The sequence below is a fragment of the Denticeps clupeoides genome, chromosome 1 (assembly GCF_900700375.1).
Source record: "Denticeps clupeoides chromosome 1, fDenClu1.1, whole genome shotgun sequence".
NCBI classification, from domain to species: Eukaryota; Metazoa; Chordata; class Actinopteri; order Clupeiformes; family Denticipitidae; genus Denticeps; species Denticeps clupeoides.
In genome coordinates this window covers 38,135,716-38,159,592 of record NC_041707.1, presented here as the reverse complement: position 1 = coordinate 38,159,592, position 23,877 = coordinate 38,135,716, and the positions used below count along the sequence as shown (strand labels likewise).

Sequence of the window (23,877 nt, the reverse complement as noted above, 5' to 3'; positions counted from 1 at the left end):
TTTTACAAAGAAAAAACTACAGTTTAAAAGCACTGGGCAACTGAAAACGCACTTGTTAAGGGTACTTGTTAAGGAACTACCTTCCTGCCCAAAACATTTTTACTGTAAAAATGACCTAGAAACATTGCTCATGTGCACACGTGCTGCCCACTGATCACCAAGTGATGGTTAAATACAGTACATGCCAAAAGTTTGGACACACCTTCTCATTCAATGTGTTTTCTTTATTTTGAACCATTTACATTGGTAGATTCTCACTGAAGGCATCAAAACTTTGAATGAACACATGTGGAGTTATGTACTTAACAAGAAGTGGAGACCTGACCTCCACAGTCACCGGACCTGAACCCAGATGGTTTGGGGTGAGCTGGACCAACAAGTGCTAAACAACTCCTTCAAGACTGTTGGAAAACCATTTCAGGTGACGCTCATTGAGAGAATGCCAAGAGTGTGCAAAGCAGTAATCAGAGCAAAGAAACTAGAATTTAAAACATGTTTTCAGTTATTTCACCTTTTTTTGTTAAGTACATAACTCCACATGTGTTCATTCATAGTTTTGATGCCTTCAGTGAGAATCTACCAACGTAAATGGTGATGAAAATAAAGAAAACACATTGAATGAACGGTGCGCCCCTGGGTATACAGGCACCAGACAGGTGGTTAATATCAGCCCCATATTAATAAGAACCCAAAAAGCCATATGAGGAGCAAAAGTCAACCATAATTGACCCTCCTTCATGGAAAAGACTCTAGTGGACCATACTTATGTTTCTGTTTTTGATACTTCTGCTTGTAGGAACACATTCCTTTGAACTGAACTAACTTTTACTTTTTCTTTTCTAGTGCTTATTGTTTGGTTTTAGACTGTCCTTTCTAGTTCCTGTTTGTGAAAGAATTTTGTTATCTGTCTCATCTTACAATGAGACAGTGGGATGAATTTCTAGGTATTTCATTGGACTGTGGGATACTTCTTCATGCTGCAGGTTTTGAGACATTCACCAAATGTTTATCAATTTAGTGAAAGATAGAGGATAAATACCTGTAATTATTCTTTTTGTTGGGTTCATATTAAGATGGGTCTGATATGGACCTCCTGTTTGTTACCTGTGTTCTGCCCATATCGGCTTGTTACTTGGAGAGGGCGGAATCACAGTTTTCAACAAAGGTAAATAAAGCATATAAGTAAAAATGACAGAAATTTAAGTCTAGAATATTTACAATTTAAAGTAAGCAGGGTTAAAGTGCAGGTAAGATGAGGATTCAGTAACGAGTTGTGATATTGCACTTATACAGTTTCTGCACTCCAAAGACACATACAATGAGGAAGGACAGTTACAATAATGTGCACAACTAACACAGCATTAAATAATAATGACAGAGTGAGTGTGTGTGTGTGTACAAGTAGCAGCATGTGTAAGTATATGTGCGATTGTGTCCAAGGTGAACAACGATATGAACAACGATAAATAACTGTACATAACAGGTGTGTCATTTAAAAAGTGTGTGAGGTGATAATGGTTGATTTGCGGGGATGTCCAGAGATCAATGGAAGGATAGCTTTAGGAATAAAGGTGACCTTCCTCCTCTGTGTCCTGCAGACGGGGCACCGGAGCCAGTGTCTGGAGGGGAGCCACTCCAAGGCAGAGTTCAGAGGGTGAGGTTGAAGTTTATTGTCATATGTACAAAGTACAGCGTACAGAGCACAATTAATTTCTTACTTGAAAACCCCTCCCACGTAGACAGAACATAGAACATGATACATAGAAGACAAAGTGCAGCAGCAATAAATAAATCACAGAAGGCTAAGTTGCATAAAGCGAGTGTGCATAATATAAGTGTCAGTGCATAATGTTATGCAAGTTACATTCAGTGAAGTGTAAATCGGTTTATTGCTCATAGAGAGCCACAGTTACTATGTGTTGAATAGCCTGATGGCACTGGGGTAGAATCTGTTCCTGAATCGTGTTGTGCATGTGTGAATTGTCCTGAGTCACTTGCCTGATGGCAGGAAAGTTAAAAGTGACAGTGCAGGATGGTTGGGGTCCTTCAGGATGCTCTTAGTGCTGTAATTGTCCGTTATTGCTGGGAGTGGTGTGCCTGTGATCCTCTGGGCTGTTTTCACCACCCTCTGCAGAGCTTTCTTGTCCTGAGCAGTACAACTGCCGTACCAGGACGCAACTGTGAGGATGGACTCCACAGCGCACCTGTAGAAGCTGGTGAGGGCAGAGGTGGATACCCCAGCCTTCTTTAGGCGTCTGAGGAAGTGGAGTCGTTGGTGGGCTTTTTTGGTGACCGCTGCTGTGTGTTCTGAGGAGTTGAGGTCGGCACTGAGGGTGACCCCAAGGAGCCTGAATCTGCTGACCCCCTCCACAGCACCTCCTCCGATGAAGACAGGAAGATGAGCTGTATCTCCTTGGTTTTGCTGACGTTGAGAGAGAAGTTGTTCTCCTGACACCACTCTGCCAAGAGTCTCACCATCTCTCTGTAGGCTGTCTCGTCGTTGTTGCTGATCAGGCCTGAACGGTGGTATCATCAGCAAACTTGATGATGGTGTTGGAGCTGTGTCTGGACACACTGTCGTGTGTAAACAGGGAGTACAGCATTGGGCTCAGAACACTTCCCTGCGGCATGCCAGTGTTGAGGATCAATGTGGTGGAGGTGTTTTTGCCAATGTGTGAGGGGTGAGGGGTGTGAGGGGTCTCTAATGATCTTGAGTGCCAGCCTGCATGTCTGCTGGTCACAGATGTGTGATAAGGATCTCACAGACAGTCCAATAACATTGGAGCACACGCTGACAGCGCTCTGTAACCGATTTCTGTTCTGCATACTGGTGGAATGGAACCAGCAAATGATAGAGAATGATATGACACTCTCTACGAAGGAGTAGTAAAAGGTCCGTAAAATGTCTTTTCTGGCACCAAAGGACTTGAGATTCCTAAGGAGGTATTTTCATCAGTAGCTGGTCAAAGATGGTGGCCAGGTATTTAGAAGTGAGGTGATTGTCACATGTGATACACAGCAGCACAGCACATGATGCACACAGTGAAATTTGCCCTCTGCATTTAACCCATCACCCTGAGTGAGCAGTGGGCAGCCATGACAGGCGCCCAGGGAGCAGTGTGTGGGGACGGTGCTATATTTATGAAGCAGTTGTGAGAAAGTGGCAAAGACATTGTCTATGTATAGGTTTCCCACAAAAGAGATGCTGATATATCCGGGGGTTTATTCAAGCTTACCAATAAGTCAGTCTGTCGAGAAATGAACTTATAAACACTATTGAGCTTTTGCTCTAATATAAATATTTTTTTCAGAAATACATGAATTGAGATTGATGCATGGTCTGATAAGGCAATGGTATCATATTTACAGTCTGCTATAGATGTGAGTAATCTATTATCCACCAAGAAAATACCAATACAGGTAAAAGTATGGTGAACTTCAGAAAAAGGAGTAAGTGCCAGACATCAGAAACAGCATAAATCAAGACCTAGAAGGAGCACAAACTGACTATGTTCTTTACTCTACAGTCTACACTGTAGAGTCTACACTGGGGCGATTTGGGAGTCGGGTCCCAATGATGCACTGGGCCATCTTCATGATTTGCTGGAGGGTCTCCCTATTTTCTGAGGTGCGGTTAGAGTGCTATGCTGTTATACAGTAAGTGGTGGACTCTACTGTGTGTAGCCCCCAACACAATGATGTGGTCTAACATAATTAAAATATTGAAAGTACACAGAAGGATGTCCAATTCCTAAAAGAGAGAGTCTATTTCAGCTTTACTAGCATGATTACTAGCATGATTAGTACCTAGGTTTATATCAGTCTTGTTAAACTGAGCTGCCAGTTAAAGCTCAAAGTTATGGCTGTTTAACACTGTTAATTACTTTTATAATCACCTTGAGTTACTTTTGTCTTACTTTCAGATATTTTTTTTTTGTTTGTTGTAATATATTAATGTCTGCCTGTTAAAATTAAATAGGCAGGTCAGTTTTTTTTGTTGTGGATTGATACAAGTGATGGCGAGCCTCCTAGAGGCTAGTTTTCAAATTGTCTGCTCCACCTTAAATACTTCTCAGCAGGCGAGAAACCTGCAAAACTATTTATTTTACATGGAAACCTCCATATTCATCATACATCCATGAGCACATGAAAAGTAAAGTTCCCAGGTCGTGCCACTGAGCAAAGCACCGTCCCCACGCACTGCTCCCCGGGCGCCAGTCATGGCTGCTCACTGATGGGTTAAAAGCAGAGGACACATTTCGCTGTGTCACTGTGTGCTGTGCTTTAGACAATCACTTCACTTTCACTTCAATTGTCAGTGTTGATTTAATAAATGTTTAAAATATTTTGTTGTATTATCTGTTGTTTTTTTTACAATGTTTTATGGTTTACAATTTTGTAATGGATGTAAGGACTGAATAAAAGAAAAATATTCTATACTCTAATATTCAATATTAAATGCATTTATTGTCATGGCAAAAGGCAGAAATGCCGCTGTGAAATTGATATTTACATTTACATTTAGACACCCTTATACAGAGCGACTTACAATCAGTACAACCACCCTATATGTCTAGGGTTAGGGTTAGATATGATATGTCTGTAATACGCAGGAACCCCAGTGCAGTAACGTGCAAAGAAGTTGTGGGTATTCCACCTTTATTCTACTCTTATTTATTAAACTGTGTTGGCGTTTGAAAAGGAAGAACAAGAGGAGACGAGTAACTGTAGAATGGGAAAGACAATAGATCAGGCTTAATGATTTTAGGATTTTAGTCAAAATGACTGAGCAAAGGGCTCAGGCTGGCCATGATCAAATAAGCAGGGAATCACCTGTCACCGTCTTCCCCTTCTCATCACATGGTGGCTGGTACATCAATCCAAAAATATGAAAACAGCTAAAAAGTGTTCATGTTAATGACATTGTTTTTTCCATGCGTCTGCGTCTTCTTTTTGAATGAACAAATAGAACTGTACTAATAAAAGTTTTAGTACGAAAAGTGAGTCTTTTTCATGGGCTCTATCAAATAAGAAGGTGATTTATTTATAATGACCGGAATATATCACCATTGTATTGGTGTAGAGAAGACATGATTTGGGGTGGTAGTAGCCTAGTGGGTAACACACTCGCCTATGAACCAGAAGACCCAGCTTCAAATCCCACTTACTACCATTTTGTCCCTGAGCAAGACACTTAACCCTAAGTTGCTCCGGGGGGGGACTGTCCCTGTAAGTACCGATTGTAAGTCGCTCTGGATAAGGGCGTCTGATAAATGCTGTAAATGTAAATGTATGTAAATGGGTACAGGGGTCATGCCCTGCCGAACTCCATTATATGGTGGCTGTTTGAACCTGAAGCCATTATAGACTTTTTTTTTTAACTAATTGTAAATTTTCTTGCACACACAAGATGACAACATGAGACTCTACATAAAAATGTACATTAAAGTGGTTATTAATTAAAATAGTAGGTTACCACAAAATCAGAGGCATTGGCCTTTTTTTTTTTTTTTTAATCCCTCTTCAAACTCCGCCTCTTCACAGAGCCGAGCTAAAATTAAATCTCTTCCAAAACACAGCGCCATTTTCCACAGAACTGTTTTAAGGTCATGAAGCTGACGGGTACGTTTCATACTTTTACTAGACTAAGTTTGATTTTTATTTCTTACAGTCTCGCCGATGCATCTAAAAATAACAAGAAAAAAAATAAATGTTGAGTTGCAGCACATTTTATATCACGTTCACTTGTATTTTATTTTATTTCCTTCTTTGGTGCACAATGCTGGTGCAATGACAGACTCTTTAGTATTTGGGATGAAATGCCATCACATCTGTCATGCTGAGAAGTGATAAATCTCACGACAGATAAATATTAATACGGTAAAAATGGACGAGGCGGAGGGAGATCTCGCTGCTTTCTGCAGCTGTCTTGTGTGAAGTCTTAAGATTAATGTCCGTTACATGTGTTCCAATAATGTCCATGTGTGGTGTGGAAAATCTTACAACACTCTCCATCTCTATGTATAACACACACAGCAAATGTGCATTGTTGTTTAGGGATGTTTTGGAATGTATAAAATTGATCTGAACTAGGTTAGATTAACTATTATCTTCATTTCTATTTGTGCTGGTCAGTTACGATTTGGATGTAAAATTGAACTGAAGCACAAATTATAGTGAGAAAAGTTTGGGGCCAATGGTATAAATTGAGAACACTGCTGAAATAAAGCTTCACAGTGAACATATATTAATACACAAGTAAGAGTTTATTATGTGCTTATGCATCAAAACACAACTCAGTACTAGGTAAGTCTCATTTTCAATGACTAAACACAAAGACTGGTGTTCTTCTCTGGTACTGGAGACCACAGCAAGTGTGGAGACATGCAGTTATATTATAAGGCTGAAAATACAGGATCTCTTTCACATTTCTGTCATTCCTACTTCACAGATAACATACACTGAGGTTCAAACAGCACAAGTCAAAAATGAATGACCTTTGGGACTGTCAATATGAGGCAACTGAAAATCAGAAATCTGATACTGATCAGATACTGATCAGATACTCACCACACCTGGTGAGTTCAGCTAATCATCTATACATCTGGTGGGGTGTAATGGTTTGTATCTTATTATAATGATAATAAATTATGATTTGTCACAATTTTCAATATAGGGTAATATATTCAATATATAATTCAGATGTTATAATACAATATTATAAATGAAATGAATATATTGCCTATTGTTAATATTATAATTTTTCATTCAGAACATTTGTTATGGTGAATCAAAGTGGCCCATTGATAAAGGTATGATGTATTTAGAATTTCTAGAAATAACGATTATTGACACAGACCTCTGTGATGTCCTTCATTTCTCCTTCATATTTCTTGAAACTTGAGATAATTAGTTTTTATTAATTGTATTGCACTTTCACTTAAATCATGATTAGATAACTGACCGTTTTTGATTTGTGTAAGTGGGATTTGTGTGTATAATTGTGTGAATTTCCAGACCTCCCTCCTCCTGGTCCGATCCAGTTCACCTCAGTGACATCAGACTCCATTTCTCTGTGCTGGGGAACTCCTGAAGGACTGACTGGATCTCAGAAATTCAGTGTAAACTGGAAACAGGAAAGAAACCAGCAGAGCCTCATAGTTCCAGTTACAACTATCACCATCGAAGGCCTGAGTCCAGGAGAGCAGTATGAGTTTTCTGTGGCCACCATAGGTGACAATGGCAGCCAGAGTCCATGCGTGGTGGCATCTACACAAACCGGTATTGTTTCAGTAGAACTTCAGTCTGCGTTTTACTATAGAAATTCTGTGTAAAATATGAATGTGCTGGCCTGGTTCTGCACTGACGAATAGATTTAAACTACTTGTGGCACAAATGTCAGGGGAAGTCAGTTGCAGCTCACGTTCAGACATCATTGACAATGGGGGAGAGCCCTGAGAGCTGCAGCTGAGTGAGCGAGGATGTTTCCCTTGGCGTGACCAGCTCTGCTTCTGGACTCCCCATTGGCGGTGTCAGGAGAGGGGGAGTCGGGACCCTCTCGACACTCTGCTTCCTTCTTCTCCGGCATCACCGGAGGGCGGCTTCTCTGCCCTGGAACTGAAGGGCGGGCATTATTTGCAGCACGACAGGGCACTGCTGCTGTGCAGCCATTTTTTGGGCAATGTCTGGACAAAGCAGAGGCGGGTGAAGAGGCCATCGCCTTAGCCCTGCATAGCCATGTTTCTCCTACTCGCCATCATCAAGATGATGATGTCAGTGACGTCGAGGCGGTCTGGTGAGTGGTGCTGACCAGTTGGGAGCTATGCACCGGTCCGCCTCGACGTCACTGACGTCATCATCTTCATCGTCATCCTCAGCGCAGAGTTCTTGACTCTTCAGAGAGTGCACAGTGGGGGGGAAAGATGTCACGTCTGTCATCTTTCCTCCCAACCACCCACCCATGATGTAGCCAACTTCCGGTCTTCGTTGAGCATTGTGGGGGTCCTTCCCTCACCCACTCTCAGGGCCGGCACTCCAGTGCTCCTCACTGAGGCCAGGGGTGTTCGTCTTCCCCGTCTTCTAGGTCTTCTGTGTGGGTCACGTAAACACACACAGCCTGGAGTACAGTTATTGTAAACATGGAAATGAGCACTGTGCACAAAAATGCATCACATTTCCTTGGAATTTCCTTGGAATTAAGATACAATTTAATACATTCAGATTCAGTTTGTACAATTCAATTTCAGTTTGTGCAAGATTCAAATATATTCAATTAAATTTCAGTTTCTACTGGCACAAATCTCTGCCCAAAGTGCAGAAGCTCATCATGATGAAACATGGTAGTATGCATGTGTTTTAACTGTTATGGAATGCTTAGCTAAAAAGATGAGTCTTTAACCTTGATTTAAATATTGACACTGTCAAACATTAGAAGGAAAGCTATTCTAAAGCAGGGGAGCTCTGTAGCCACCTGCTTAGAATTTGTTCATTCTCAGTATTAAGATTTATGATATTTATCAGACGCTCTTATCCAGAGCGACTTACAATCAGTAGTTACAGGGACAGGGTTAAGTGTCTTGCTCAGGGACACAGTGGTAGTAAGTGGGATTTGTCTTCTGGTTCATAGGCAAGTGGGAACCAGTCTTCTGGTTCATAGGCAAGTATGTTACCCACTAGGCTACTACCATCCCTTGGTTAAGAGCCTGGAGTCTAATTCTCGTGGAGTGTAATTCTCGTGTAGGGCAGTAGTCACCCAAGTAATTAGTAACCAGTCTATCTTGAACGTTGTTTGTTAATAAAATAAATGTATAGTCTATGCAAAAAAATTTCATGTAGTCGATGCAGTGAGGACAGAATTGGTGGGAAGTGTTCAAATGTTCTTGTTCTAGTTAGACTTCTTGTGGCAGCATTTTGAACTCTTGGGAGTTTACAAAGATGATCCCAGTTTTCCAATAGGTAAAGCATTACAGTGGTTGATTCCTGACAAATACATCTGTATCATGCCTGGTGAATGTCAATCTTACCTTTGAAATATTGTATAGGTGAAATAATGCAGTCTTAGAAATATTGCTTTTATGATTCTAGAAAGACAGATCACTGTCGATTGTGATTCCTGGGTATTTGGCAGTTGTACATGTGGCGGTAGCAGTCCCATCAATATAGGTGGGATAGATTCGTCCTGTTAGTTTCTCCATGTCTGGTGGATATGTACAGTTGTGTGTCATCTGCAAAACAGTGGTAGTTGATACCATGTTTCCGAAATATGTTTCCAAGTGGAAGCATATACAGAGAGAATAGTATTGGTCCTAGTATGGATCATTGGGGTACTCCATATTTGACCAATGCATTTTCTGACCATTGATATTGACAAAAGTTTGTCAATATCTTTTTCACTTTGATTGATAAATTGGAGGCCACTCTTGATCTTCACATTGGTTCTTGTTAATGATGCTGCAAATATTACTTAAATTATTTATTTAATTACAGTTATTTCCAATATCACATCTGTTCCATTACAGTGATCCCTCAGCTGCAGGATCTTACTGTAACCACAGATTTAACAACTGCTTCATTAACATGGAGCAAAGCACTGGATCAGGTCTCCTACCTGCTGTCCCTCTGTAAAGATGGTGAAGAGGAGAAGATCATTTATACAAAGGACCTCAAATGTTCCTTAACTGGCCTGCAACCAGGAACAGAGTACATGATCAGCGTCTCTACTGTAGTCAGCAGTGGTTATAAGAGCGAGGCCGTCACTAAGAGCTTCTGCACAGGTAAGAGAGAAAAGAAGAAGTTGTTATAGAATTCCTTAAGATTTCGTACATCATGAACCGTGACCAAACACTTCCAGATATCTCAGACCCAGAGAAACTGACTCTGCTCTCAGCTTTTGCTCTCATATGTGTGCTGGAATAAAATCTGTTTGGAAGGTGCTATTCCAAGACCTGGAGTATGTAACACTGGTAGTTCTAAATGCACTGACCTGATGCTCTGTTTGCTTGTCTATTATCAGTCACAAACTCACGGTCATTTTCAATTAAACTCCAGCTAAAAGCAATAATTATTTTACTTCCTTGACTGCAGACATGGCTTCTTCCAGCAGCGTCCTGTCTGAAGAGCATCTCCAGTGCTCAATCTGTCTTGATGTGTTCACTGATCCAGTCTCTACTCCATGTGGACACAACTTCTGCATGGGCTGTATAAAGGAGTACTGGGATAACTGTAGTAAAATCAGATGTCCTGTGTGTAACAAAACATACCCTACAAGACCCGAACTTTGTCTCAACACTACACTCTCTGAGCTGACAACTCAGTTCAGGACGTTGTTTCCTGAGAAGGCCAGCAGTGCCAAGGCGCTTTTTGACACACCCATTGTGTCATGTGACATCTGCACAGATCTGGCCATCAAGTCCTGCCTCATGTGTCTGGCTTCCTATTGTGAGACTCACATTAAGCCTCATAAAACTGCATCAAGATTTAAACGACATGAGGTCATTGACCCCGTAGAGAACCTGGAGGACTATATATGTTCAAACCATGAGAGACCCCTTAAGTTCTTCTGCAGAGATGACCAAACGTGTGTGTGTCAGTTCTGTACTGAGGGAAACCACAGAGGTCACAACACGGTGCCCTTAGAAGAAGAGTCTGTAGAGAAGAAGGTGAGGAACTTTTAAAAACACTAAAAGTTAAAATTTTAAGTAAAGTTTTGTGCACAACACATGCAATTTTAATGGATTGAGGATCAGTTTGCTAAAATTGTACTTAATATTGATGCACAAAAACCCAGATCAGTTCATCTCTGTCCACAGTCTAATCTAATGAAGACACAGACTGAGGAGCAGCAGATGATTCAGGTCAGATTGAGGAAGATTGAGGAGATTGAAGATCAACTGGAGATCAGGAAGGTGAGGAGATCAGATGTTTTTAATGACATTCAAAAAATACCTAAATGCCTTGTGCTGATGTTTGTTGACTTACTAGTGATTGGTTTTAACAATTAATTTTTTTAGGATGTGCTCAACAACCCCATTACTAAATAAAGTTCAGTGTGAGAGAAAAGAAAGTGAATTTAAGGTCTTTGAATTTGAAATTGGGCTTTTTTGAGGATCTGACTGGTAAAAATCTAATTTTTTGTCCATTATGCATGAGAAAGAGCATGTTAAGTACATAACTCCACATGTGTTCATTCATAGTTTTTATGCCTTCAGTGAGACAAAGAAAACACATTGAAAAAGAAGGAGTGTCCAAAAGTTTGGCCTAGACATGCAGAGTCTTCAGCACAATAGAAGTTACAGAAATGAGTGGTTGGGGAAAAAATCAGCTTTGCTGTCCTCACGAATACACAGAAAAGAGAATAACTCTGAAACCCGTTTTACAAAATAACCATTCTGGGTCCTCTGAAAAACCATCTCCATGTAACACAAGGCCAGATTCACTAGACATTTTCCTGGGAGGTGGAGACCAGGGTTTGTAGACTAGAAATCATGGACCATAAAAGGTTTCCTTTTCAAGGGAGTGATATGCAGTAATAGGACAATAGATTGTTGACTGTTCCTGGTTTAGAATATGAATATGAAATTTACCTCAGTTCAGACTAAACTCTGCTGCATTTAGAAACATCTTCCATGTTTACACTTTGAATATTCTAGACTATTCTAGATGATAAAGGGGAAAATCTCTCATTTCTGATGTAGAAATGCACAGAGGAGGAGATCGCAGCCAGTGTTGAGGAGTTCACTGCTGTGCTGCACTCTATTGAGAGACGTGAAGTTGAGCTGCTGGAGGTCATGGAGGAGAAACAGAGAGCTGCAAAGAGGCAGGCTGAAGGGCTGGTTAAAGATCTGCAGCAGGAGATCACTGAGCTCCAGAGGAGGAACAGTGAGCTGGAGAAGATCTCACACACTGAGGATCACCTCCACCTCCTACAGGTCAGCATCTCTCTCTCTGCTACATCACAGGACAACACTCCCCATGCTGAGGGGTTTCTCCTCTCTCCTGCTCTACTGTAGATTTACCCAACACTGTGCAGCCCTCCACACACCAAGAACTGGGCTGAAGTCAGATTTGATCCTGAGCTGTGGACAGTGAAGCTGTGTGAGGAGAAGATGAAGACTCTGAAGAGAGTCATGTCAGAGCTGAATCAACTATTCAACAAGGAAATGGATAAACTTGGAGAAACAAGTGAGTAATGGTCAGGAGTCAATTATGACAGAAAACTATGGACACTATTTTCATCTATTGACAACATGCTTATTAAAATGGTTTTGTTTCCCCTAGAACTGAAAGTGGTGAAACTACATGCAGGTATTTCGATTATTTTGTGGTTTATAATGAAATCTGAATGAGTTTTTAAAGTTTCAAAGTTACAGCCAGTAAATGTCAATTCCCATTTTATTAAATGTCTTCTTTCACTACAGTGGATGTGACTCTGGATCCTGATTCAGCTCAACCCAGCCTCATCTTGTCTGATGATGGGAAACAAGTGAGACATGGAGACAAACGACAGAATTTCCCTGATAAGCCAGAGAGGTTTGATAGATGTCCCAACATCTTGGGAATCGAGGGTTTCTCCTCAGGGAGATTTTACTATGAGGTGGAAGTCAAGTGGAAAACTGCGTGGGATTTGGGAGTCGCCAGAGAATCGATTAACAGGAAAGGGGAGATTATACTGACACCTCAGAATGGATACTGGACTGTGAGGATGAGCAATGGAAATGAGTATAAAGCTTGTGCTGGTCCTCCAGTCCTCCTCTCTCTGAATAAGAAGCCCCAGAAGGTGGGGGTGTTTGTGGATTATGAGGAGGGTTTGGTCTCCTTTTATGATGTGGCGAACAGCTCTCATATTTACTCTTTTACTGGTCAGAACTTCTCTGAGAAAATCTATCCATTCTTCAGTCCTGGTCTTAATGATAAAGGTAAAAATGCAGCACCACTCATCATCTCTCCTGTCATTCATACAAAATGAGTTTTTTACTCAATTAACTGTATTTCTGTTTCTCAAAAAAACTGCAAATTCCCCCACTTCAATTTTTTTCAGTCATGAAACATTATTTTTCCTACTTGCAATTGTAATACAATCAGCATGGCACAAACGTTTAGTCTTATTTAATATTTAAATACAACCATACTGTAATATTAACAGGAGTGTCCTCTGCTTTTAACTATCACCCTGAGTGAGCAGTGGGCAGCTATGACAGGTGCCCGAGGAGCAGTGTGTGGGGATGGTGCTTTGCTCAGCAGCACCTTGGCCAATCGGGATTCAAACAGGCAACCTTCTGATCACAGGGTCTCAAGGGTCTCTTTAGCTTTCACATTGTGTTTTTATTTTGTCCTCTTCAGCCCTCCCTAACTTTATTAACTTCAAAATTTTAAAGGTTTAAAATTATTATTATTATACTTTTAAGTCATTTTCTTCAACCCCCCCTTTATTTATTCATTTATTTGTTTATTTTATGCCTAGTTTTTTACAGTAATGTATTTTACTGTATTAATTGTTTGAAATAAAGTTGACTTGACTTAACTTTGTTGTAGGTTTTCTGAGGTCTTTTTATTATTTGTAATGCACAGATTAATTTATAGCATTGTAGAATATAGGGAAACAAAGACATCTATGCAATTGGAGTGTATTTTACACTCATTATAACACACTGGTTAAAACACCAAACACTAACCACTTTGGTGATCAACCATTGGGTGATATGTCTACACCTCCCACATCCGACCACTGGCATCTTACAAGGGCTTCTGGTGAGGCACTAGGGCAGGTCATTTATTTCTAATGATAGGAATATGTCACCATCATATTGGTGTGGAGAAAACATGTAATTAGACCTGGTCATGCTGTTTAATAGCTGCATGGTCTTCATTATATGGTGGCTGTTTGAACCTGAAGCCATTTTAGATGTATTTTAATTAGTATATTTTCTTCTACACACAAGATACACACAAGGGGCGGTTTAGGAAGCAGCCCCGTATTCGATTTAGGTGCCACTGAGCAAAAGCTGCCCACTGCTCACAATTTCACTGTGTGCACCGTGTGCTATGCTGCTGTGCATAAAGTGACAATCACTTCACTTTTCACTTTATTTTAGATAATGTTTTATGGGTTTTCATGGCCTCAAATATATCTGCTGTGAACCATAAATATTTCTCTCTGTTTTAAAAACATGCTGCATAAACTATGGTGTCCATATATTATTGTGTCTGGCACTGTTCCAAGTAAAATGTACATTTTATCATACATTCATTTAAAACTGTAAACTGTTGGTAAGTAGCGACGTTTAGTGGCCAAATGGTGCAACTGCAGGACGTTTTTTTTCTGTCTTTAAACTCCGCCTCTTCACCGCGCCGAGCTAAAATTATCACAAACACAGCGCCGTTTTCTACATGTGTACTTTAATATCGTGAGACTGAGAGGTAGGTTTCATACTTTTACTAAAAGAGTATATGTCGTAATTGTATACAGATTTTTTAAAATAATAACTGCAAAAACATTAATCTTGAGGTGCAACACGTTTTATATCACATCCGCTAGTGAATGTGCGTGACGGCAAATTCTTTTTGACAACATTATGTATTGCAGGGACATTTATGAACACCCACGGCGCACAATGCAGGTACAATAACAGACTCTTTGGTATTGGGGATGAAACCTGGACACTGTGGTGTTTGTCTGAATACCTTTTACCATTTCAACCTGTTCCCGGGCCACACGTGACATTTCTCAGGCTGAGAAGCGATATGATAACTGTACAGAAATATTAATAAGATATAAATGGATAAGATATAAAGGTGCAGGCAGATTTCTCTGCTTCATGCAGCTGTCTTTGGTCAGCCAATCAGAGAAAGTATTAGTACTTGTTTACCTAGTCTTAAAATAAATGTTCTGCTGCAGGCATGTATGGTATGAAATCTCGGAGGACGTGGTCGGAAGCCAAAAGTGACAGGATAGTGAGAGAAGTGAAAGTGAAAAAGAATGCAATGATCACCACCACTGTCAAACATGGTGGTGGGAACCTAATGCTTTTGGGGTGTTTTTCAGCCAATGGGCCTGTCACGGCCACCGGAATCAGAACGTGTTGGAGGAGACGAGGAACCTCGGTGCGATGGAACTCAAGGAGGCAGGTAAGTTCCCTCCGAGTTACTCTGCAAACGTGAACCGGCGTGAGATACAACACCACACAGATGTTGTCGTTCGTGTTTAGGGCACAGTAGAGGTTGGTACAAAACGAGAGGGAAGAGTTCAGGAGACAGGATTTGAGAAGGGCAGGAACGGTCTTTCTAGTTCGCGAGGAGAGAGGAGCCGAGTCAAACAGCTTCAGGTTCAAACAGTCGCCATATACTGAAGACAAATACTCAACATGTTATGTTTAGAACATATCTCTATTACTTTTCTATTACAGCAGCATTTGCACATTGTTACTCTGCACATTCATGACTGTTTTTTAATGCTGTCTGTCTTCTTTGTTGGTTTATTTGACATTACTGTGTTATTCTTGCACTGCTTGTCTTGCGCTGCCTGTGTCCCCTGTTTGACCGTTATTTAGCCAAGTTTGTCTGTCACACACATGCACTTTATGTCAGTATGTAACTTTGTTTAAATGTTACATGAAGCACCAGGTTCCGGATAAATGTTGATTCATTTCATTGTACTGTCTAACAAGCTCAACTTGAACTTGAAGTGAAAATAATAAAGTACAGGATACTTTTCACATTTCTGCATTTCTGATACACTGGTTCAAACTGCACAGGTCAACAATGCGTGACCTTGGGGACTGTCAGAATGGTGCTACTGCTCCTGAGAACCTTCATGCTGGACGTCAGAAGGAGGTGAAGAGGACGAATGGGGACGGTCATGACCCAACATCTTCCTTAAACCAGCAGCCTGATTCTGAGGTAAACAGAGATGATTCTGCAACAAAATCTACCAGGGATCAGAAATTTACATCAGTATCCGTATCTGGACCTCATCAGACAGGTGGACCTGAGGGTCCTGGAGATAGAAGGTGAGTTCAACTAAATCATCTATATATCTGTTGTGGTGTAATGTTTTCAAGCATGAATATTCTACAATATTCTACTTCAATGTTCACGATCACGTGTACTTGAGCTCTAGCTGTATTGTCTTCTTAGTTCAATGCTGTTTTGTCTTGATGTTCATGTTTACTGACAGTATCCAGCATGAGCAAGCAGAGTCCCCAGTTCCCAGTGTACTGTCCATGAAGAGTGACTGGTCTATGGAACCGCCCATATACTTCAGAGGAGACTCAGATATTTACCACAGCAAGTATTGTATCATTTTACAAACTGAGAAACACACACACCATGACTACAGTTTCACACACAGAGCCACCAAGACAAAACTATTAAAAAATTAATGAATAAATCTGACTAAAACTAACACATGAAAGGTGTGTAACTTTTATTATGTAAATTGGTTTAAATACATTTCTGTAATTTTGCAAATTTCTTTTCTAAATCCTGAACTATACACTGCTGGAAACCTCTTGATGGAACATTTGTGCCTACAAGGTTGTAGAAATTCCTGGTGAGGGTTTTTAGTTTTTAGATCTGGCAAACCAGATCTGGGCAAGCAAAGGGCCGTCATTCTTTGTGCTGTCTATGTAGAGTGTAACCGCAGTGTGTAGGCCACATCCGGGCCAGACTAATTTAGCTATGTGATGGATCTTCTCTGTGTTGTAATTTCAGGAGTTCAGCTGGAGACACCAGAACCATCCAGCTTCACGTTTCTGTGCAGTGAACAGCTAGAGAATTTCTGGTATTTTCCTGAACATTATATATTTATTAATATCACCAGCAAGTAGAACAGGTTTCTTGGTTAGTACTATACATATAATTATGGTTTGTGTGCTACATGTTAGTGGTGCAGTCGCTACAGGACAGTAACATGGTTGATGTTTAATGCTCATGATTTAATGAGTGATACTGAGGTTAAATGAGGTTTTGATTTTGTATTTTGTCCCTACAGTCATGATGCTTCTGTACCTGGACTTGTTCCCTGCTGTATCTGCCCAGCGAAAGCTGTGAAGTTCTGTCTGACCTGCTGTGCCTCCTACTGTCACCTACACGTCCGACAGCACTACACAGCTCCTGCACTGCAGAAACACAGACTGGTGGAGGTGGCTGGAGACGTGGTGGAGCAGAAGTTCTGCCAGCAGCACCACAGAGAGCTGGAGCTGTACTGCACCACCGACCACACTTACATCTGTGCCCTGTGTGCAGGGATGGAGCACAGCGGCCATAAAATCCTATCTCTAGATCAGGTACAGTTTTTATCCTTGTCTCATCCTTATCACTCATTCTTGAGAATAGGGGCAAAACCTTATTTTGGCAACGTTTTTTATTTTGTTTTCAATTATGTTGGGAAAATACATTTTAAAAGATCAAACTCTTTTCTAACAGGCCAAATGATAAAAAAATGCAAAAAAAAACTTTTGCAGCTGAAAGCTTGTATTATGTTAACTCCATCAGGCACACAAAATGTACATTGATATAATATTAAGCATGATAAAAATGTTTAATGGATTTAAATTAGTACAATAATTATCTAATTAGCTGTGTATGTTGGTCATGTTCAAAATGGTCTGCAATTTGTGTTTTTTTTTGCACCCCATTAATAAAAATTTGAAAGTAATATTGCATGTTGTTAATTATATATTTTTTCATTTAGAGCATTTCTTTGGGAGAAGCCAAGTGGCCCATTGAAAAAGGTGAATTTAAAATTTCTCTAAAGAAGGGTTATAAACACAAACCTGATATGTTCTTCATATTTCTTGATACGTCACTTATATCATGATTTATTAACTGATGCCTGTTTATTGTGTCTGAATTCACGGTGACTTGTGAACGGTGAATTTCCAGGCCTCCCTCCTCCTGGTCCGATCCAGTTCACCTCAGTGACATCAGACTCCGTGTCTCTGTGCTGGGGAACTCCTGAAGGACCAACTGAACCTCAGAGATTCAGACTGAATTGGAAACAGGAAAGAAACCAGCAAAGCCTCATAGTTCCAGTTACAACAATCACCATTGAGAGCCTGAGTCCAGGAGAGGAGTATGAGTTTTCTGTGGCCACCATAGGTGACAGTGGCAGCCAGAGTCCATGTGTGGTGGCATCTACCCAAACTGGTAGAGTTTCAGTAGAATTCCAGTCTGCCTTTTAATACATAAAATTTTCTATGTAAAATATGGATATGCTGGCCTGATTTTGCCCTGATTAATACTCACATGTGGCCCAAATGTCAGAAAACATATATAGGTAATGTATTGTGTTTTTAATTTTTTTGGTATTTTACAAAAAGAAGTGTTACATTGCAGTAGTGCTTGAAGGTGCTGATACTGGCAAAAGGTTTTCAGACAAATATGGTCCACTTGCATGCTATTTGCACAGTAATTGAACACATTTCAAATGCATTGTTATACACATTATACATTATACACGTTATACTACACAGCATTACTCTACTGTATAAAATAATGATGAGCTCAACAATCAAGTGAGGTCCATGTTTGTCAGAACCTTTTTCACAGTTCTGTGTAAATTGGGGGTCATTCTTTGTCTTAATATTGCTTCTTAATTAACAATTTTGTGTGTTTGGCCCAAAGTGAATAATTTTGCTGTTGGGGATACCTGAGTCAGTCAAATATAACGTGTGGATCAGCAACAGACTAAACAAGTTCTATCTCTTTATTTAATTATTTGAATATCCAGTGTCACATTTGTTCCATTTTAGTGATCCCTCAGCCGCAGGACCTTACTGTGATCACAGATTTAACTACTGCCTCAGTGACATGGAGTAAAGCTCTGGATCAGGTCTCATACCTGCTGTTCCTACATAGAGATGGTGAAGAGGAGAAGATCATTTTTACGAAGGACATCAGATGTTCTTTAACTGGGCTGCAGCCAGGAACAGAGTACAAGATCAGCGTCTCTACTGTAGTCAGCAGTGGTTATAAGAGCGAGGCCGTCACTAAGAGCTTCTACACAGGTAGGAGAGAAGTTGAAGTTGCTGAGAATTCCTTTAAGATGTTGTGCATGAGAATCATGACAAAGTTTACAGATATCACAGACACAGAAGTTGACTCTGGTCTCAGTTTTTGCTCTCATCTGCTAATCTATATTCAGGCAGCCTCCTTATAAGACACCCAAACTCAAGTCTTTAATTATAAAAACTAAAAGCAACAATTATTTTTACTTTTTCTTGACTGCAGACATGGCTTCCTCCGGCAGTTTCCTGTCTGAAGAGCAGCTCCGGTGCTCCATCTGTCGTGACGTGTTCACTGATCCAGTCTCTACTCCATGTGGACACAACTTCTGCATGGGCTGTATTAAGGAGTACTGGGACAACTGTAGTCAAAGCAGATGTCCTGTCTGTAATAAAACATATTCTACAAGACCTGAACTTTGTCTCAACACTACACTCTCTGAGATGATGGCCCAGTTCAGGACGTTGTTAACTGAGAATGCCAGCAGTGCCACAGGACGTTCACCCACTGTGTCATGTGACATCTGCACAGATCTGGCCATCAAGTCCTGCCTCATGTGTCTGACCTCCTACTGTGAGACTCACATTAAGCCTCATAAAACTGCAGCAAAACTGAAACGACACGAACTGATTGACCCAGTGAAGAACCTGGAGGACTATATATGTTCAAACCATGATAGACCCCTAAAGTTCTTCTGCAGAGACAACCAGATGTTTGTGTGTCAGTTCTGTACTGAGGGAGACCACAGAGGTCACAACACTGTTCCGTTAGCAGAAGAGTATGTGGAGAAGAAGGTGAGGAATTTTTAAAAACACTGAACCTGGTTTAAAGTAAGGTTTTGTGCACATAACCTGCAAGTTAGTTTGTTACTCTGACAAAATATTGATGCACTTAATATTTATGCACAAAACCCAGAACTTCTCCTCTCTGTCCACAGTCTTATCTGATGAAGACACAGACTGAGGTGCAGCAGATGATCCAGGACAGACTGAAGAAGATTCAGGACATTGAATATCAAATGGAGATCAGGAAAGTGGGGATTTTTTTATGATATTCAAAATTTCTTTAAATTGTCTTTCTGACTGATGTTTGATTGACTGATGTTTGATTGTTTCATAGATACATCTCAATTTTCGTGGTGTCTTTTTGAGCGTATCATGGCATTATTATGTTTTTTGTTACAAATTTTAAAGAATCACATCACAATCCAGATTTTACCACCAAAAAAATCTTTACTTTGAATCTCCATTTTGGCTGTCACACCTGAGAAAGGGCATGAGGCTCAAATGCATGACAGTTAGATTTATTAAAGAATTAATTATAAACAGAAACTGAAAACAGGCACGGTGGGCCAGATCTGCCCCAGATCGGCCTAGCGGTTAAGGAAGTGGCCCGTAATCAGAAGGTTGCTGCTTCGAATCCCGATCCGCCAAGGTGCCAATGAGGTGCCACTGGGTAAAGCACCGTCCCCACACACTGCTCCCCGGGCGCCTGTCATGGCTGCCCACTGAGATTGGACAGTCCGTACCCAGGTATCCCAACCCTGGATCCTCCTCAGAATGCACGTTGGTGGGATTGAGGAGCTCCTCAAAGTATTTTTTCCACCGCCCGACTATAGCCCCAGTCAACGTCAGGACTCCCCATCCCCGCTGTAAACACTGAGCGAGTTGCTGCCTCTTTGAAGCAGAACTCCTCTCACGCCCCGAGATTCTGCCTCGCTGACTGCCATTGCTGCACCCCGCTTGGCCTTCCAGTACCTGTCAGCTGCTTCTGGAGACACACAGACCAGCCATGCCCTGTAGGCCTCCCTCTTCAGCCTGACGGCTCGCCTAACCTCTGGTGTCCACCAGTTGGTACGGGGGTTACTGCCACGACTGGCACTGTCCACCATACTCGAACTCTTTGTTTTTCCTTCCATGAAAGATCTTCTGAACCGTTCTTTGTCTCACTCTTTACCTAAAACCAAATTGTCATTAGAGACCCTACCAGGGGCTCCAAGTGCCCCAGACAACATTGCTCCTAGGATCATTAGGGATCTCAAACTCCTCCACCACGATAAGGTGACGATTCAAGGAGGAGGTCAATTGTGTGTCCTGTTTGGGCCAGGAGTCTAGACAGATGGTTATTCCGTGCTTATTTGGAGGAGACAGGCAAAGAACACACAGACCTGCTCCTGAACACATATGTTATACAGCTATTTTGTACAGCTAGAGAACAACCTTTTGGATTTAGCTTTCCTAAAAAAATCTTACTGAACTTCTTGATGAGCTTACTCTTGTAAAATACAAGAATAAGACAGGAAAAATAACATTGTTCCTGGTTTAGAATGTCTCATGTGCCTCAGACGAAAATTACTTATATCTAATGCAGAAATACACAGATGATGAGATCTCAGCCAGTGTGGAGATCTTCACTGCTCTGCTGCACTCAATTGAGAGAAGCCAGGCTGAGCTGCTGGAGGTGATGGAGGAGAAGCAGAGAGCTGCAGAGAGGCAGGCTGAAGAGCTGATTAAAGATCTGCAGCAGGAGATCACAGAGCTCCAGAAGAGGAACAGTGAGCTGGAGAAGATCTCACACACTGAGGATCACCTCCACCTCCTACAGGTCAGCATCTCTCTCTCTGCTACATCACAGGACAACACTCCCCATGCTGAGGGGTTTCTCCTCTCTCCTGCTCTACTGTAGATCTACCCAACACTGTGCAGCCCTCCACACACCAAGAACTGGGCTGAAGTCAGAATTGATAATGAGCTGTGGACAGTGAAGGTGTGTGAGGAGAGGATGAAGACTCTGAAGAGAGCCGTGTCAGAGCTGAATCAACTATTCAACAAGGAAATGGATAAACTTGATCAAACACGTGAGTAATTATGAGTAACTTTCAGTTAAATTATGACTGAACACTATATTATGAACACTGTTTCCATGGTTTGACAAAATGCTTATTAAAATGATTTTGTTTCCCCAGAACCGACACTGCTGAAATTGCATGCAGGTATTTTACTTTTTTTGTGGTTTACAATTAAATCTTACTGAAGCTTTTATTAATGTCAGCCGTTTGTTACAGCCAGTAAATGTCAATTCCCACATCACACAATTCACACGTAATTCTCTTCATTCACTACAGTGGACGTGACTCTGGATCCTGATTCAGCTCATCCTTTCCTCATCCTATCTGATGATGGGAAACAAGTGAGAAATGGAGACAAACTGCAGAATATCCCTGATAAACCAGAGAGGTTTTATCCTTGTGGCTGTGTCCTGGGAAAGGAGGGTTTCTCCTCAGGGAGATTTTACTATGAGGTGGAGGTCGGGCGGAAGACTGAGTGGGATTTAGGAGTCGCCAGAGAGTCGATTAACAGGAAAGGGAAGATCACAGCAACACCAAGAAATGGACAATGGTCTGTATCTATGAAGAATGGAAATAAGTATAAAGCTTATGCTGATCCTCCAGTCCTTCTCTCTCTGAGTAAGAAGCCCCAGAAGGTGGGGGTATTTGTGGATTATAAGGAGGGTCTGGTCTCCTTTTATGATGCAGAGAACAGGCGTCATATTTATTCTTTTACTGGTCAGACTTTCTCTGAGAAACTCTATCCGTACTTCAGTCCTGGTCTTAATGATGGAGGTAAAAACGCAGCACCACTCATCATCTCTCCTGTCACTCACACTGACTTTCTCTTTCACTAAAGCACAACACATCAGTCACTTAAATCAGCAAATGATTCTCCAGTACATGTACAGAGAGATTATTGTTTTTCAGTATTTTTGGTTGCAATTATAATAAAATCAACACTGAACAAATTTTCTACTCATTGCACAAAAATTGGGATTTGAATTCACATCCAATTTAACACTTTACAGCAATCAGTCTTTAAAACTGACAATATTTGGTGTTAAATTGCCACCCTTACCCAGGTAACAAGTCCATATGGGTGGTACACACATGGGCGGTTTCCTAGGGCGGCATCGTGGTGGGGGTGGCGTCACAGCATCAGCAATTTTTTTTGCACACACCCATGCTGCCCTTCTATTCCCCATTTGCGGGAAGTAAGGGGACCCCCTCATTTTGCAAGAACCTCCTTCATGAAAAAGACTCTAGTGGACCATACTTATGTTTCTGTTGTTGATATTTCTGCTTGTAGGAACACATTCCTTTGAGCTGAACTAACTTTTCCTTTTTCTTTTCTAGTGCTTATTGTTTGGTTTTAGACTGTCCTTTCTAGTTCTTTGTGAAAGAATTTTGTTAGATGTCTCAGGTTACAATGAGACAGTGGTATGAATTTCTAGGTATTTCATTGGACTGTGGGATAATTTTTCATGCTGCAGGTTTTGAGACATTCACCAAATGTTTATCAATTTAGTGAAAGTTAAGAGGAAAAATACCTGTAATGATTCTTTTTTCTTTTTCTTGGGTTCGTATTAAGATGGGGCTGATATGGACCTCCTGTTTGTTACCTGTGTTCTGCCCATATCGGCTTGTTACTTAGTAAATTGATTTAACATTGAATAGTGACAGTTTTCAACAAAAGTAAATAAAGCATATAAGTAAAAATGATTTCACTGTGTGCACTGTGTGCTGTGCTGCTGTGTATCACGTGTGACAATCACTTCACTTTCATTTATACAGTTTCTGCACTCCAAAGACACATACAATGAGGAAGGACAGTTACAATAATGTGCACAACTAACACAGCATTAAATAATGACAGAGTTGGTGTGTGTAGCAGTATGCGTAAGTATATGTGCGATTGTGCCCATGCAGATGTCCAGTGAGTCCAAGGTGAACAACGATATGAACAACGATAAATAACTGTACATAACAGGTGCGTCATTTAAAAAGTGTGTGAGGTGATAATGGTTGTTTTGGTCAGCAAACAG

General features: G+C 40.9%; 2 protein-coding genes across 6 annotated transcripts; both read left to right on the top strand.

Moving 5' to 3' along the window:
• The first annotated feature begins 5,574 nt into the window (after positions 1–5,574).
• Positions 5,575–13,417, top strand: LOC114798999 (E3 ubiquitin-protein ligase TRIM39-like). Its single transcript, XM_028995075.1, has 11 exons — positions 5,575–5,622; positions 6,452–6,578; positions 6,773–6,812; positions 7,018–7,281; positions 9,519–9,773; positions 10,084–10,658; positions 10,809–10,904; positions 11,694–11,927; positions 12,009–12,180; positions 12,277–12,303; positions 12,417–13,417. The coding sequence occupies exons 2-11, from the start codon at positions 6,489–6,491 to the stop codon at positions 12,962–12,964; spliced, it is 2,301 nt and encodes a 766-aa protein (XP_028850908.1). The 5' UTR covers positions 5,575–5,622; positions 6,452–6,488; the 3' UTR covers positions 12,965–13,417.
• Positions 13,418–14,336: 919 nt separating this feature from the next.
• LOC114798821 (E3 ubiquitin-protein ligase TRIM39-like) lies at positions 14,337–23,554 on the top strand. Of its 5 annotated transcripts, none has more exons than XM_028994827.1 (16): positions 14,351–14,415; positions 14,582–14,615; positions 15,041–15,123; positions 15,750–16,004; positions 16,172–16,281; positions 16,708–16,777; positions 16,988–17,282; positions 17,690–17,729; positions 17,881–18,144; positions 18,750–19,004; positions 19,228–19,796; positions 19,940–20,035; positions 21,373–21,606; positions 21,688–21,859; positions 21,968–21,994; positions 22,127–23,554. In XM_028994827.1, exons 2-16 carry the CDS (start codon positions 14,610–14,612, stop codon positions 22,684–22,686), a joined length of 3,036 nt encoding a protein of 1,011 aa, XP_028850660.1. In that variant the 5' UTR covers positions 14,351–14,415; positions 14,582–14,609; the 3' UTR covers positions 22,687–23,554. The 5 variants fall into 5 exon arrangements, with proteins under 5 accessions (XP_028850669.1, XP_028850660.1, XP_028850677.1 ...); XM_028994844.1 differs by having other exon boundaries at positions 14,360–14,615; positions 15,750–15,894; positions 15,973–16,004; XM_028994836.1 differs by lacking the exon at positions 14,582–14,615 and having other exon boundaries at positions 14,337–14,415.
• Positions 23,555–23,877: the final 323 nt, after the last annotated feature.

What these genes read in the sequence shown, in the direction of transcription:
- LOC114798821 (XM_028994819.1), top strand. Translation starts at nt 14,571, where the DNA reads ATGTATTGCAGGGACATTTATGAACACCCACGGCGCACAATGCAG. An exon ending in ATCAAATGGAGATCAGGAAA is followed by an intron (nt 20,036 to 21,372) that starts GTGGGGATTTTT and finishes TATCTAATGCAG; the next exon opens with AAATACACAGATGATGAGAT. An exon ending in ATCACCTCCACCTCCTACAG is followed by an intron (nt 21,607 to 21,687) that starts GTCAGCATCTCT and finishes GCTCTACTGTAG; the next exon opens with ATCTACCCAACACTGTGCAG.
- LOC114798999 (XM_028995075.1), top strand. Translation starts at nt 6,489, where the DNA reads ATGAATGACCTTTGGGACTGTCAATATGAGGCAACTGAAAATCAGAAA. An exon ending in AAAGTGGCCCATTGATAAAG is followed by an intron (nt 6,813 to 7,017) that starts GTATGATGTATT and finishes GTGAATTTCCAG; the next exon opens with ACCTCCCTCCTCCTGGTCCG. An exon ending in AGTGGTGAAACTACATGCAG is followed by an intron (nt 12,304 to 12,416) that starts GTATTTCGATTA and finishes CTTTCACTACAG; the next exon opens with TGGATGTGACTCTGGATCCT.